General features: G+C 47.7%; 2 protein-coding genes across 6 annotated transcripts in view; one reads left to right on the forward strand and one right to left on the reverse strand.

The window, feature by feature from the left end:
• LOC132396491 (S-phase kinase-associated protein 2-like) overlaps positions 1-9,121 on the forward strand; it is a 30,351-nt gene extending 21,230 nt beyond the window's left edge. For 3 of the 5 annotated variants that reach the window (XM_059974040.1, XM_059974041.1, XM_059974043.1), the window contains exons 5-11: positions 4,941-5,084; positions 5,700-5,834; positions 5,916-6,014; positions 6,779-6,906; positions 7,849-7,900; positions 7,977-8,084; positions 8,291-9,120. In XM_059974040.1, coding sequence (XP_059830023.1) covers positions 4,941-5,084; positions 5,700-5,834; positions 5,916-6,014; positions 6,779-6,906; positions 7,849-7,900; positions 7,977-8,084; positions 8,291-8,492 — 868 coding nt within the window. In that variant the 3' untranslated portion in view covers positions 8,493-9,120. Of the gene's footprint in view, positions 1-4,940; positions 5,085-5,699; positions 5,835-5,915; positions 6,015-6,778; positions 6,907-7,848; positions 7,901-7,976; positions 8,085-8,290 lie in introns of all 5 variants that reach the window. The other 2 variants (XM_059974042.1, XM_059974044.1) reach the window with 1 other exon arrangement.
• Positions 9,122-10,006: 885 nt separating this feature from the next.
• nadk2 (NAD kinase 2, mitochondrial) overlaps positions 10,007-15,132 on the reverse strand; it is a 57,493-nt gene continuing 52,367 nt past the window's right edge. The window contains exons 9-12 of the mRNA XM_059974045.1: positions 14,647-14,702; positions 11,878-11,931; positions 10,869-10,992; positions 10,007-10,418 (exon numbers count right to left, since the gene is read on the reverse strand). Of these exons, the coding sequence (XP_059830028.1) occupies positions 10,280-10,418; positions 10,869-10,992; positions 11,878-11,931; positions 14,647-14,702 (373 nt within the window). The 3' untranslated portion in view covers positions 10,007-10,279. The remainder of the gene's footprint in view (positions 10,419-10,868; positions 10,993-11,877; positions 11,932-14,646; positions 14,703-15,132) is intronic.

Genomic DNA, 15,132 nt, shown 5'->3' on the forward strand with positions numbered 1-15,132 from the left:
CTTGGATTCGAGAGCAATCTGTTCCTTTTGTACAGGTCACGCCTGCCCTGAAGAAGTCCTAATGATCCAGTAATATGAATCTCTGCCCCCGCTCCAATTCTTCAGCTACGCATTTATCTGCCACCTCATTCTATTCCTATCCTCACTGTTGTGTGGCACAGGCAGCAATCCTGAGATTATTACCCTTGAGTGTGTGCTTCTCAGCTGCCCTCCTAACTCCATGCTTTCTGTTTTCAGGACCTCCTTCCTTTTTCTAACTCTGCCATTGGTACCAGTATGTAGCACAACTTCTGGCTGCTCACCCTCCCTTTTCAGGATATTGTGAAATGTTTTATGTTTTACATTATATGTCAATGATTTGGATGATGGAATTGATGGCTTTGTGACCAAGTTAATGCACAATATGAAGACTGGTGGAGTGTCAGGTAGTTTTGAGAAAATAAGAGTGGCTACAGAAGGTCTTAGACAGATTAGGATGATACAAAGATTGGAGGAGGGGCAGGTAGTGTTGAGGAAGCAGGGTATCTTCAGGAGGACTTAGATTTGGGGATGGGCAAAGTAGTGGCAGATGGAATATAGTTTAGGGAAGTGTATGGTCATGGACTTTGGCAGAAGGAATAAAGGTGTGGTCGATTTTGTAAATGGGGAGAAAATTCAAAAATCAGAGGTGCAGAGGGACTGTGGGGTCCTCGAGCAGGACCCTAAAAGTTAACTTGCAGGTTAGAACAGAGAAGCATACAGCACAGAAATAGGCCATTCGGCCCATAGTGTTGTGCCGAAACAACTAAAAGGCAAATCAAAAACACCCAAACAGCGATCCCTCCTATCTACACCGTGTCCATATCTCTCCGTCCCTGTGCCCATCCAAGTGTCTCTTCCACCACACCAGGCAGCTCATTCCAGCATCCATGATTCTTAGTAAAAAAAACTTGCCCCTCACGTCCTCCTTGAGCCAATCACCTCTCACCTTTAATACATACCCTCTGGTATTAGACATTTCAGCCCTGGGAAACATCCACTCCGTCCACTCTATCTATGCTTCTCTCAGCCTCCGATGCTCCAAAGAAAACAACCCAAGTTTATGCAGCCTCTCGTGATAGCACTCTAAACCAGGCAGTATTCTAGTAAACCTCTTCTGCGCCCTCTCTAAAGCCTCAACATCCTCCCAATAGTGGGGTGATTGGAATTGTACACAATATGTGGCCAAACCAAAGTTTTATACTCAATGCCTCGACTAATAAAAGCAAGCATTCCATAAGCCTTCTTAACTACCTCATTGATCTGTGTAGCCACTTTCAAGGAGCTATGAACTTGGATCCCAAGATCTCTCTGCTCAGCAACACTGTTAAGGACTTTGCCCTTACAGTGTACTGTCTCCTTGCATTTGCCCTACTGAGGTGCAACACCTCACATTTTTCTGGGTTAAACTCCATTTGCAGCTGATCTATATCTATATTCTTTGCCAATCTTTCACACTGTCCACAACTCCAATCTTAGCAACATCCACAAATATAACCCACCCATCTACATTTCATCCGGCTTATTTGTATACATTACAGAGGTCCCATCAACTACTATCCTCTACTCCTTGTGGAACTCCAATAATTACAGACTTGCAGCTCAAATAAGTCACTTCAGCCACTACAACACACACAAATGCTGGAGGAATCTATGAAAAAAAGCAATCGATGTTTTGGGCTGAGACCCTTCAGCAAGACTGGAGAGAAAAGGCTGAGGAGTAGATTTGAGGGTAGGGAGAAACACTGGGTGATAGGTGAAACTTGGAGGGGGAGGGATGAAGCAAAGAGCTGGGAAGTTGATTGATGGAAGAGACAAAGCCATGAAAGAAAGAAAAAAAAAGGTGGAGAGGAGTACCAGAGGGAAGTGATGGGCAAGGAGATAAGGTGAGAGGGGTAGAAGAGGATAGGGCATGATGAAGGAGGGAGTTGGCATCACTGGAAGTTTGAGAAATCGATGTTCATGCCATCAGGTTGGAGGCTACCCAAAAGGTATTGTTCCTCCAACAATGGTGGAGAAGGCCATGGATGGACATGTCGGAATGGGAAGTGGAGTTAAAATGGATGGCCACTGGGAGATCCCGCTTGTTCTGGCAGGTGGAACGTAGATGCTCGGCAAAACGTTTAACCACTACCCTCTGTTTTCTATGCACAAGCAGTTCTGAATCCAAACAGCCAATTTGCAGTGGACCCCATGCATCTTAATCTTCTGGATTAGCCTCTCATGAGGGACTTTGTGAAACACCTTACTAAAATCCTTGTAAACAACATCCACTTCCCTAACCTCAGCAATTACTCTAATCAACTTGTCAAAAAACTCAATCAAGTTAGTAAGGCACGACCTGCCATGCTGGCTCTCCTAATTAGGTAATGGGTTTCCAAATTTTCAAGTATCTTATCCCAAAGAATTTTCTCCAATAATTTCGCTATAACTGACATGAGACTTGTCAGTCTATAGTTCCCATGATTTCCCCTTGTTCCCTTCTTAAACAGAGGTACAAGATTAGCTACACACCAGTCCTCCAGGGCCTTGCCTGTAGCTGGAGAGGGCACAAAGATACTGGTCAAGAGCCCAGAAATCTCGTTCTATATCTCCTTCAATAACCTGAAATAAATCTCATCTGGCCCTGGGGACATATCTACCTTACTACTCATTAGGAGGCCCAACACTCTCCTCAACCTCTAAATGCCCTAACGTATTTATACACACAGCACTGATCTCCTGCTCCTCTATATCTGTTTCCTTGGTAAATACTGAAGCAAAGTACTCATTACATACCTTGCTTGCTTCTCTACTCCAAAGCAAATGTTCCCCCTTTATCCCTGAAGGTCCCTAGTTACCTTTTTACTCTTGATGTATGTATAGAATACCTCGGGATTCAGCTTAATCCTACTTGCCAAGGACTTTTCATGGCCCCTCCTGGCTTTCCTAATTTTCTTCAGATCTTTTCTAGCTTCTTTATACTCCTCATGTGCTTCATTTGATCCTGACTTTGAAGCCTTACATAATTTTCCTTTTTTCCTTGACTAAGTTCAGCACTTCTCTAGACATCCAAGGTTCTTCTATCATTCCATCCTTTCCTGTACTCTGTAATTGATCTTTGAACACCCTCCACGTGTCTAATAGACCTGTCAGAGAAAAAGTGGTCCCAATTAATGCTCCTTAGTTCTTGCCTAATGCCTCCATAATTTGCCCTGCTCCAAATTCAAACTTTCCCACAAGGACCATACCTATCCTTATCTGCAACTATCCTGAAAGTTAGGAAGTTGTCACTGTTCACTGACTGAAGGGTCATTACACACCAGGTCCAGTACAGCCCCTCCTCTCATTGGACCATATACATACTGATTTAAGGAACATTCCTGGAAACATTTAACAAATTCAGCCCCAACTAACTCTTTTGTACTAAGATGGTCCCAGTTTCTATTAGGGAAGTTAAAATTTCCCACAGCATCAAACCTGTGTTTTCTTCATCTGATCACACTTCTGTTCCGCAATGCCCTGGTGGCTATTCATTGGTCTGTATTACAATCCTATCAGCGTGATGACACCCCTGCTATTGCTGAGAGTCCCACCCAAACAGACTCCTTGTCTGAGCCCTCCATTATATCTGCTTTGAGTGATCCCCTCGCCACCTCTAAAACTTGTACAAGTTTCAGTAATGGCTACGATATCATAGTTCCATGTTCTGATCATCACCCTTACCCATAGCACTCCTAGCATTGAAATATACACACTTCAAGCTATCTGACCCATTACACCCGTTGGTTTGGTTTTGCCTTTCAATACTTTCCCTGACATTTTCCTTCAGGTCTGATCCTGACCTGAGGTTCCGGTTCCCAGTCCCCTACAAACTTTGAGTCAATGGTGAGGATGGCAAATGCATTGTTTGCATTCATTTTGAGAGGGCTCAAATTCAAAAGCAAGGATGTAAGGCTGAGGTTTTATAAGGCATTTGTCAATGGAGGAGTTTAGGACCAGAAGGGACAGCTTCAGTATTGTGGGACAACTTTAGCCAGAGGGCAGTGAATCTTCTTTGCTTCAGGCAGCTGTGAAAGCCAAGTCATTGGGTGTATTTAAAGCAAAGGTTGATAGGTTCTTGATGAATCGGCATCAAATGTTATGAGAAGGCAGGAGAATGGGGGGGGGGGGGGGTGATGGAATGGTGCAGCATTCTGCTTCTATCTCCTATGGATTTGGGGTTATATTGAAAATGAGACTGCCAGTCGTGAGTTACAGGCAGGGATATACTTCGAGAGTTTATCACCAAGGGTGGAGATGAACTGATCCCCAGGAGTTATTTTTTGAGGTATAGCACAGAATAGGCCCTTCCACCTCTCCGAGTCATGCCCGTGGGCCAAAACACCCACTTCCTTCCTGTATAACAGTGACTAACCTTGTGCTTCTAAACACAAGGCATTCCAGATGTTGCTGGAAATTCAGAGCAACACATTCAAAATGTTGGAGGAACTCGGCAAGTCAGGCAGCATCTGGAGAGGAACATTGTATGAGGTTGCCGCCTCATAGGAGGAATGTGGGTGTGCTGGCAGATTCACCCTGGGGTGGAGGGAGGAAAGATTAGATAGGTTGCATTTGTTCCAGGAAGCCGAGGGGTTATCTTATGTAGGTGTAAAATAAGAGGCTTAGATAGGGGAGATAGAATCTTTTTCCCCATGGTTGGGGTGTCAGAAACAAGAGGTGAGAGGGGTTTTAAAGGAGATCTGAGGAGTAAGTTCTTTACTCAGAGTAATGCTGGAATGTGGTACAGAAAGTTACAAAAATCAGGAGTTCCAGTGAGTGAAACAGGATTGGTGCAGAGGGGGCTGAAACTGCCCTGGGGAGCCGGTTCTGTGCTGTGGGCGACACGTTGCTGGTCTGATCTTGGTGTTTGTGTTGTCTGACCCTGCGTGTCTGTCGGGCAGGTTTGACAAGTCCCTGTGGTACAGTGTGGATCTGAGCAAGGCAAGTCTGCCCTCGGGCACTCTGGGCCGAGTGTTGGGGGCTGGAGTGGTGGTCCTCAGGAGTCCTCGCTCCTTCCTTGGAGACCCCATGTTCAAGGATGACAGGTGAGCATCATCTCTACCAGAGGTAAAGGTGGGGTCTGGGAGAGTGTGGGTGCTCACTGCCTCAGTCAGTAGATCAGGGCTGTTACAGGCCCTCCTGGCCCAAAGAGTCAGTGCTACACATTATACCCATAAGACCAATTAACCTACTAACCAATGTATCTGTGGGATGAAACTGGAGAAAGCCACCCGGTCACAGGGAGAACAGATGGTGGTGGGGGGTGAACCCTTATCCATGGCTACCGTGACATCAGTGTAAACCACCCCTCTGAATGGCGAATATCGAACAGTACCGCACCGGAATAGGCCCCTTGGCCTCCAAAGTTGTACCTAAAGAATGAAAATGATGGTGAGATCTAAATAATTATTAATTAAAGGGGCTGTGTCCACACACCTATCCACCACCCTAATCCTGTTCTGAGCTAATCTATGCTTTTGTATTGTGGGGTAAGTGTGGCCCTGCCTGTGACCCCTGGGCTGGGGGCAGTGAGTCCTTTCCTGCAATAGGAGTGGAGCCCGGGCTGGACTGAGCTCATGGTGCCACTCTCTCTCCAAAGAGTGCTCTCTGCATTGGGAAGTGAGGCTGGGCTCCGCTCATGTGCTGCTCTCTCCCCGCAGAGTGCTCCCTCTGCAGCAGCTCGACCTGTCTCACTGTGTGACCAGCTCCTCTGCCATCCTGCAAATCCTGCGGCGCTGCCACCAGCTCCTGGGGCTCAGTCTGGAGGGGCTGTTGCTGTCCGACGATGTCATCAGGTGAGGAGCTGGTGCGGGTGGGGAGGCTTGGGGGTCGTTGTCGGTGCTCGGGCTGACTTGCTGCTCACTGTTTGTTTGTAGGGCTGTTGGCCACAGCGAGAAACTGCTCCGGCTCAATCTCTCCAGCTGTTCCCGGTTTGGGTCTGACTCCCTCAACCAGATGTTGAACAGCTGTCCCAGGTAAGTGTGGCAGGGGAGAAGCCTTAAGAACTAAGTTGGAGTGGTGTGGTGGGACTGTGAGAATGCGAGTTGATTTGGTGGGTTGGGGACTGATGCTGCACCCCCACTGTGAGAATGCGAGTTGATTTGGTGGGTCGGGGACTGATGCTGCACCCCCACTGTGAGAATGCGAGTTGATTTGGTGGGTCGGGGACTGATGCTGCACCCCCACTGTGAGAATGCGAGTTGATTTGGTGGGTCGGGGACTGATGCTGCACCCCCACTGTGAGAATGCGAGTTGATTTGGTGGGTCGGGGACTGATGCTGCACCCCCACTGTGAGAATGTGAGTTGATTTGGTGGGTCGGGGACTGATGCTGCACCCCCACTGTGAGAATGCGAGTTGATTTGGTGGGTCGGGGACTGATGCTGCACCCCCACTGTGAAAATGCGAGTTGATTTGGTGGGTCGGGGACTGATGCTGCACCCCCACTGTGAGAATGCGAGTTGATTTGGTGGGTCGGGGACTGATGCTGCACCCCCACTGTCTGAGACACAGGTTTGATCCAGACCTCAGGTGCCTGTGTGTGCGGAGTTTGCACATTCTCTGTGACACTGTGGCTTTTTCCATCAGCTTTGATTTCCCCCACATCCCATGAATGTGGGCCCCATCCTGTGGCAGGTGTTAGATTCTGGGGGTGGGGGGGGGGGAAGAAGGAATATGGGGCCAAGGTGGGAGGGAGTAGGTATGATTGTATCCCCTCACTTTCTGTGCCCTCTTCCCAGGCTGGATGAGCTGAATGTCTCATGGTGTGAGTTTGGGCTGGAGCATATACAGGTGCTGGTCACACACGTACCCAGCACCGTGACACAGCTCAACATCAGTGGCCACAGGCACTGCCTCCGGAATGCTGGTAGGTGACAGCCCCAACCCCTCCGGCACAGCTCTGCACCACTGTTCAACACACTTAGACCTTTCGGCTCACCATATGTCTGTGCCAAATTAAACTAATCTTCTGCCTGCGTGTAGCCAGTACTCTTTCATTCCTTGCCTGTTCATGTCTCTGGTTCAATGGTTGCATCACCCTGGTATGGAGGGGTTGCTGCACAGGATCGGAAAAAGCTGCTGAAATTCAGCTCCATCATGGGCACTAACCTCCCCAGTTACCAGGGCACCTTCAAAAGGTGATGTCTCAGAAAGGCATCATTAAGGACACCATCAACCAGGACATGCCCTCTTCTCGTTGCTACCATTGAGGAGGAGGTAGGAACCCCAAGACACACAGTCAACATTTCAGAAACAGCTTCTACCCCTTTGGCAGTTAGTTTTTTGAATGGATAATGAATCCATGAACACAACCTCAATTGCCCCCCCTCTCTTTTTACACTAATATTGTAATTTATAGTTATTATGTATTGCAATATACTGCTGCTGCTAAACAAATTTCACAACATATGCCAGAGATACCAATTCTGATCCTCTCTTAAAAGCCTCTTATACACCCATATCATATCTGCCACCGACATCTGTTCCAGGCACCCCCCCCCCCCACCCCGCCCCCACTGGTTTGCGATTCTCACCTTAACACTATGTCATCTAGTATCTGACTTTTCAACCGACTCTGTTTCTGCTCCAGTTTTATAAACTCCATCAGGTCTCCACTCAACCTCTGAAGATCAAGTTATCCAACCTCTCCTTATAGCACATGCCCTCTGAACCAAGTCCAGGTGGACTTTCACACCCTCTCCAAAGCCTCCACATTCTTCCTCCAACAGGGCAACCAGACCTGTACTTGATTGGGGTGGGGGTGCAAGGTGTGATCTGCCAGTTGCTGACGTCTTTGCTTTGTGCCTAGATGTGGAGGTTCTGTGCCAGCGATGTCCACAGATCACCAACCTGGACATGAGGTGAGTCACTGCTGTTCACCGCACTTCCTAGGTTGCCTCCACCACTTTCAGCATCTAACTGTGCTCTCTCCCTCAGTGACAGCACGATGCTCACGCCGGAATGTTTCCCTGCTCTCCGTCAACTCTCTCACCTCCAGCACCTGGGCCTCAGCAGATGCCATGAGATCCCTCCAGCAGCTCTTGTGTAAGTGTAGGGGCTTCTCACTGTCTGTTAGTGGCTCAGCCACACAGCAACAAAACCCCACACTCAATGCTGAGTTCTCTCCTTTAACTTGGTTAGAGGGAGGGGAAAATTGGCCAGGGCTCTGTAAATCCTGTTTGGAAGGCTGCCAGTAGTGCAGTGCTGTGGAAGTGTTGTCACTTGCTGATTTGTTTGCCTGTTGTGTGCAGGGAGCTGAGGGAGATCATCTCCCTGAAAACGCTGAGTATTTATGGGCTGGTACGAGACTCCACACTCAACGTGAAGGAGCTGATTCCTCAGATTAAGATCAACGCCTTTCCTCTGACAAGCATCGCTCGGCCAACTCCAGGCCATGGCAAAAGTCGGACCATCTGGGGCATTACCTGTAGGCTGGAGATGCGCACCCTCTGAGCACTTGGACCATTCTAACGCACACTACAGCAGAGATCCCAGGGCCTGGGATTGGCTCCCATGTTTGATGGGATGGATGCCACCTGGACAGAGTAGCAGGAGCTTGTGTTAACCAGGAATTGGGAAGTAAAAGGTTGTACAGGAGCTACCGAAGCAGGCAACTGAAACTTGACAGGGACTACAAGGCACAGGTAGTGTAGGTGCCGAGTTCTGCGAGAAGCCCAACGTACAGGACAGGGTGAGAGAGCACACAGCTGTCACCGGAATGGAGTTGGAGAAAAGATCTGTCCTGTGTCGTGAATGAGCACCGTGCCTGCACTGTCAGCCCCTCGTGTACAGACTGCAGTGGTTACAGTTCCTGTTTCATATGTAAGTCAATAAACACATGGAATGTTTGTTTATCTGTGGAAGAAATGTGGCATTAAGTAGTTCTTCCCTCCCTAGTCTGGGAGGGAAGAGGAGGGTATGGTGTCAGTGGTCCAGACTGTGGGACACTGGAAGTAGAAACTGAATTATAGTCATAGAGCACTGCAGCACAGAAACAGACCTTCAGAACATCTAGTCTATGCCCACCTATTAATCTGCCTCGTCTCACCCACCCTCACCTGGTCCAAATCCCTCCCAGCAAGGTACCTATCCAAATTTCTCTTAAATGTTGAAATTGAACCCACATCACCAGAATGCTGGCAGCTTATTCTACACTCACCACCCTCTGAGTGGAGAAGTTACCTCTAAACATTTTACCCATGACTTCTAGTTCTAGTCTCACCCAACCTGAAAAAGCTACTTACTTTTACTGTATCTATAAACCTCAATGAATTCCTTTATCAAATCTCCCTTCATTCTTCAATGCTCCAGGGAATAAAGTCCTAATCTATTTAAGCTTTCCCTACAACTCAGACTCCTTGTAAATTTTCTCTCCCTTTTTCAATCTTATTGACATCTTTCCTGTAAGTAGGTGACCAGAACTGCACTCAATACTCCCAACTGTGGTCGTAGCAACGTTGGTATAGCTGCATCATGACGTCCCAGACCCTGACTAATACAGACAAGTTTGCTAAACAGTTTGTCAACCTGTATTTCAACTTACAGGGAACTGAGATACACATCCTGTCTGCCAGAACATGCCTCAGTAGACAACCCTAACCCAAGACTATACTGCTGCAATACACAGTTCTGCAAATTCCTTCCTGGATCTCCTTCCTCTTACTACTGGTCTATAAACCAGCCGTGGTTCTATTCTTCCTAACCTAAAACAGATTGGGGCCTTTGCTTACTAGGCACCTGTCTCTCCAACTATGCCATATTCTCCTGAACACTATCACAGGCTGTACAGTACTTGCAGCTCCCTGACCCAGCTTGTTGGAGCAGGAGCCTGAACGTCTGGTGTTTCCAGGGAGGGTCATCTGAAAGCCACAGACCACATGAGAGAGTTAAAGACGAGTGGCTCTGCAGCAGCTCAGAGTTGGGAGAACAGAGCAAAAGTTTACAGCAAACTCACTGAAGATGCCAGAGAGTATTTAAAAATAATGCTTTATTCAGCTTCCTTTTTGATGGCTCCAGTCCCTCCCTCTGCTTAGGTCAGTGAATGAGGTAAAGGCTCAGTCCAAGCTGATAAAATATTTCCTGTCCAGACAGGGCACAGCTCAGGAGCGGTGTAAATGGCACACACCTGCCAGTGAGCTTCTTGCTTAGGGTCAAACCCACACTACACCAAACCACCCTGGCTCCAGGTCAGGCAAGCACCACACAATCCAGGTTCAGTAGTCCCATCCTTTGGCAGGGATTCACTCTTCCAGCAGCACTGTGCACAAAGCGTCCTCCTCCTCCACAGTTAAAGTGGCAACTGCTCCATCGTTGAACTCGAACGAGGTCCCTCCATCTACCACCATACAGGCATCCCAGCACCTGGAGCGAATCGACATTCTGGAGGAGGAGCAGAGCAAAGGCTGGGACCTCAGGTTTGTGCAGCACTCAGACACCATCCGACACTCAAAGGCTTTGCCACCCCAAAACCTCAACCATTTCTCCCCCTCTCAAAAGCTGCCTGACCTGCAGAGCTTTCACTGGAATGATGGGTCGTGAACAAAGGAATTGGGGTCCTCACAGTAGCCTGGTTGTTTGGTGGCAGGGCAGGGTGAAATGCACCCAAGTACTGTTTATTGTTCAAGGCCATTAAATTGCAGTCTCCACACCCGCTCAAGTTAAATTGCATCTGCCATTCCTTTGCTCACTGCCCAGTCCTACAGCTGTGTGCGCAAGGTAACACGTTTATACAGGAAGATCCCACTCAGGGTCAACATTTGTAGAAGGGAAAATCTGACAAGCTCTTCAACAGTAAGACTGCAGCTGAAAGAAGCCCAGAGACATACGCACTTGCTGGTAAAGCCGCGATGCAGGGTGCTGGTGAACACTCTGTTTACGATGGGCTCCCGAATGCTAAAGAAAAGCCTCGGCTCCTCGGGGGAGAAGATCAGCGAATCATTGTAGTGGTCGGTGACTACAAAAGAAAGCAAAAGGTAAATTCAAACCATGCGCAGTTGTCTGTGAGGATATTCTGCTTTGTGTCATGCTAGCCACTTCCCACACAGTACACAACCCTGGGGATAACTGCGCTGAATTCAGAGGGACCCCTCCATCTGTTAACTGACAGACCTGACCCAAGCCGAGCCTTCTGCAGCACCAGTCCGTCACTGCGGGATTTCACAACAGGAGGGGTGGTACTGACCTGGTCAGTCAGAATGGCTCATTGAACCCAGGCCTCGAGATACCTCGCAGGACAGGGTCCCACACAATACGAGCTGCCTACCATGCCCTTCTGCGACGCGCCAAGGAGATCATTGTACAGGAAGGTGTTGCACAGGGCAGGACCGTGCAGTAGGTTTTTAAGTGAGTTCACTGACAACCCTTCTACTTGTTCATTCTCTGACATATATGGAGTAGGAGGGGTTGCAGCCCCTGTTTGAATATCTGAAGGTGATGCTCCTCAGGTTCTGGTTATATTTCAGTCCCATTCTCCTGCCATATGGGCACCCAGTACAGAAGAAGGTGGATTGCTTGCAGGATTTAATGGTGGGTTTGCTCTGGGCCTGGCCAAAATGGCCATTCACAGGTCCAGGCAGTGGCAGGACAAAGGCTCTGCCAAGGCTGACTGGCCCTCTTCCAAGGATATGTTCACGCCCAGCTGTCCTTGCAGAGGGAGCACGCAGTCACGATAGGTATGGGGGGGGGGGGATTTCTGCGGTGGTGGTCCCACCCGAGTATAGACAGTAATGATACTTATATTTTTGTAAAATGGAGCAGTATCTGGGTGACGGGGAGGGAGGCATACTGGTGGGGGGGGGGGGGGAGAGTGGAGAAGAGAGATAAAACAAACAGCACTCACCTTGTTCCACAGAATCTCGATCCATCTGCAGGGCCACGTGGCCTCTCTCCTGTGCTGAAGGGCAGAGGGAAAGGGAGGTCACATTAACACCCAGTTCGCAAGCAATCTGCTCTCCGTCTCTGAGGTATTGCAGCAGCGATTACCACGCCAAACTAAGCTGCTGGTGTAGGAGATAACACTAACCCTGACAAGGGGTTAGCAGGAGCTGGCAAAATGTGATGAATGAAAACTAGATCAGCTGAACCAAAGATTTGTTTGTGCAGAGGCAAGCTCGACAGTATGTTAAAACGACAGTTATGTGGGCAGGTTCACTGAGGGACAGAGTGATGTGGGAAAAGTGAAAAGGCTGTGATCTGGAGTCTGAATGAGGGTGGGGGGGGTGGAATGGAGATGGATATGGGTGTAGGAGGTTGTAGGTGTGGATTTCTAAGTATAGTAAGTAGTGAGCGCTTCGTATTCAGGGTGCAGGGTGTGTTTGTACCACACTTGTGCTCCTCTGGTCAGTTTGAGTCTGTTGAGGGCCGGACCACACCAGTGAGGGACAAATCTGGGCAAACCCAGGCAGCCAGCACTTCACTGGCTCAAACTGTTCTGCCAGTTAGACAGCCCAAGCCCTCCAATGTTCAGTGTCAAATCAATGTAGTGTAATGGCACCATCTCAGAGTCATAGAGCACAGAAACAGGCCATTCAGCCCATCTGAGTAAGTACCATTTGTTCAAGTTTGATGCAAATCTTTTGCTTCCCAAGGACCTGGCCAAAACTCTTATTGTAATTCAACGCACCTCAGCCACTTCTCCGGCAGCTCATTCCATAATTCCACCATCCCCAGTGTGGAAAAAATTGTCCCACAGGTCCCCTTCGAATCTTTCTCCTCCCATCTTAAACTCATTTACCTGTACTCCTCTGTTCTGGTTCACCTTACCAAATTAGGGCACCTTGCAACTGTCCAAGTTAAATGCTATCTTCCAGTGAGCTCGGTTCTCCTCATTCCCCGACTCTGAGCTGGAACTAACCAGGACTGGTAACTAGCCACAGGGTCCTTGCCTATTCTGCCCACTGTTGAGAACATCTTTACAAACAGTTGCCTCCCGAAGACAGCATTCATCATCAAGAACTTTCTCTATTCAGGACATGTCCCACAGAACATGACAGCACAGAAACAGGCCTTTCGGCCCTTCTGGGCTATGCTGAACTGACCTGCACCTGGACCATACACTTCTCATCCACGTAACTGTCCAAGTTTTTCTTAAATGTTAAAAGTGAGCCTGCACTCCCACCATTCTCTGCGTGAAGAAGCCCCCCCCCAATGTTCCCTTTAAACTTCCCCCCTTCACCCTTAACCCATGATCTGTTTTTTTTCTCTCCGCTAGCCTCAGTGGAAAAAGCCTGCTTGCATTCACTATCTATACCCATCATAATTTTATATCACCTCTATCAAATCTCCCCTCATTCTCCTACGCTCCAGGGAATAAAGTCCTAACCTATTCAACCTTTCTCTGTAACTCAGTTTCTCAAGTCCCGGCAACATCCTTGTAAACCTCTGCACTCTTTTAACCTTATTAATATCCTTCCTGTAATTAGGTGACCAAAACTGCACACAATACTCCAAATGCAGTCTCATCAATGTCTTATACAACCTCACCATTACATTCCAACTCTTATACTCAATACTTTGATTTATAAAGGCCAATGTACCAAAAGCTCTCTTTACAACCCTATCTACCTGTGACGCCACTTTTAGGGAATTATGTATCTGTATTCCCAGATCCCTCTGTTCTACTGCACTCCTCAGTGTCCTACCATTTACCTTGTATGGTCTACCTTGGTTTGACCTTCCAAAGTGCAATACCTCACACTCGTCTGCATTAAACTCCATCTGCCATTTTTCAGCCCATTCCTCCAACTGGTCCAACTCCCTCTGCAAGCTTTGAAAACCTTCCTCACTGTCCACTACACCTCCAATCTTTGTATCATCAGCAAATTTGCTGATCCAATTTGCCACATTATCATCCAGATCATTGATATAGATGACAAATAGCAATGGACCCAGCACTGATCCCTGTGGCACACCACTAGTCACAGGCCTCCACTCAGAGAAGCAATCCTCCACTACCACTCTCTGACTCCTCCCATTGAGCCAATGTCTAATCCAATTTACTACCTCTCCATGTATACCTAGCGACTGAATCTTCCTAACTAACCTCCCATGCGGGACCTTGTCAAAGGCCTTACAGAAGTCCATGTAGACAACATCCACTGCCTTCCCTTCATCCACCTTCCCGGCAACTTCCTTGAAAAACTCTAACAGATTGGTTAAACATGACCTACCACGCACAAAGCCATGCTGACTTTTTCTAATAAGTCCCTGTCTATCCAAATACTTGTAGATCCTATCTCTTAATACTCCTTCCAATAATTTACCTACTACCGATGTCAAGCTTACCAGCCTATAATTTCCCGGCTTACTTTTTGAGTCTTTTTTAAACAACAGAACTGCATGAGCTATCCTCCAATCCTCTGGCACTTGACCCGTGGATAAAGACTTTTTAAATATTTCTGCCAGGGCCCCTGCAATTTCTACCATCAGGGAGTGTGTGCAGGAGCCTGAAGACTCCTGTTTTCTGGAACAGCACCATTAGATTTCTGAGCAGTCCATTAACATCTTCATTCCTTTTTTTTTATAATTTTATCTTTGCTGCTGCAAAATTACAGATTTTAGGCCATGTCAGCGACAATAAATCTGATTCTGAGCTGTGCATCATACTCACCGATCAGTAAAAGATCTTCCACCTCTTGACTGGCCAACTTGTTAATGTTGTAAGACCTGAGAGAGAGTGGGAGCGAGTCACAAAATGCAACTCAACCACCAAACTGACCCTGACGCAAGATAGTTCCATATCCCTCTAAACCTTTCTAATCTATGTACCCATCCAACTGTTTTTAACAGTTCATTTCACTTCCATGTCACCCTTTATGTAGCTCGCACCCTCAGTTTCTTGTTAAATATCTCCCCTTAGTTCTTGATTTCCCGAATCTGGAAATAATGCAATGAGTATTCACCCTATCTGTCCCCTCTATATTGTCACCCCTCAATCTCCTATGTTCCCTTTAACTTCGCCCCTAAAGTCCTGCCAACATCCTTGCAAATCCCAGTTGCTTGAAAGTGGTGTCACAGGTAGACAGGTGAAGTGCAGTAAGGGTGTCAAAGATTACAGGGAGAAGGCAGGAGAGTGGCATTGACAGGGATAATAAAT

Source organism: Hypanus sabinus, chromosome 7 (assembly GCF_030144855.1).
Source record: "Hypanus sabinus isolate sHypSab1 chromosome 7, sHypSab1.hap1, whole genome shotgun sequence".
Classification (NCBI taxonomy): Eukaryota; Metazoa; Chordata; class Chondrichthyes; order Myliobatiformes; family Dasyatidae; genus Hypanus; species Hypanus sabinus.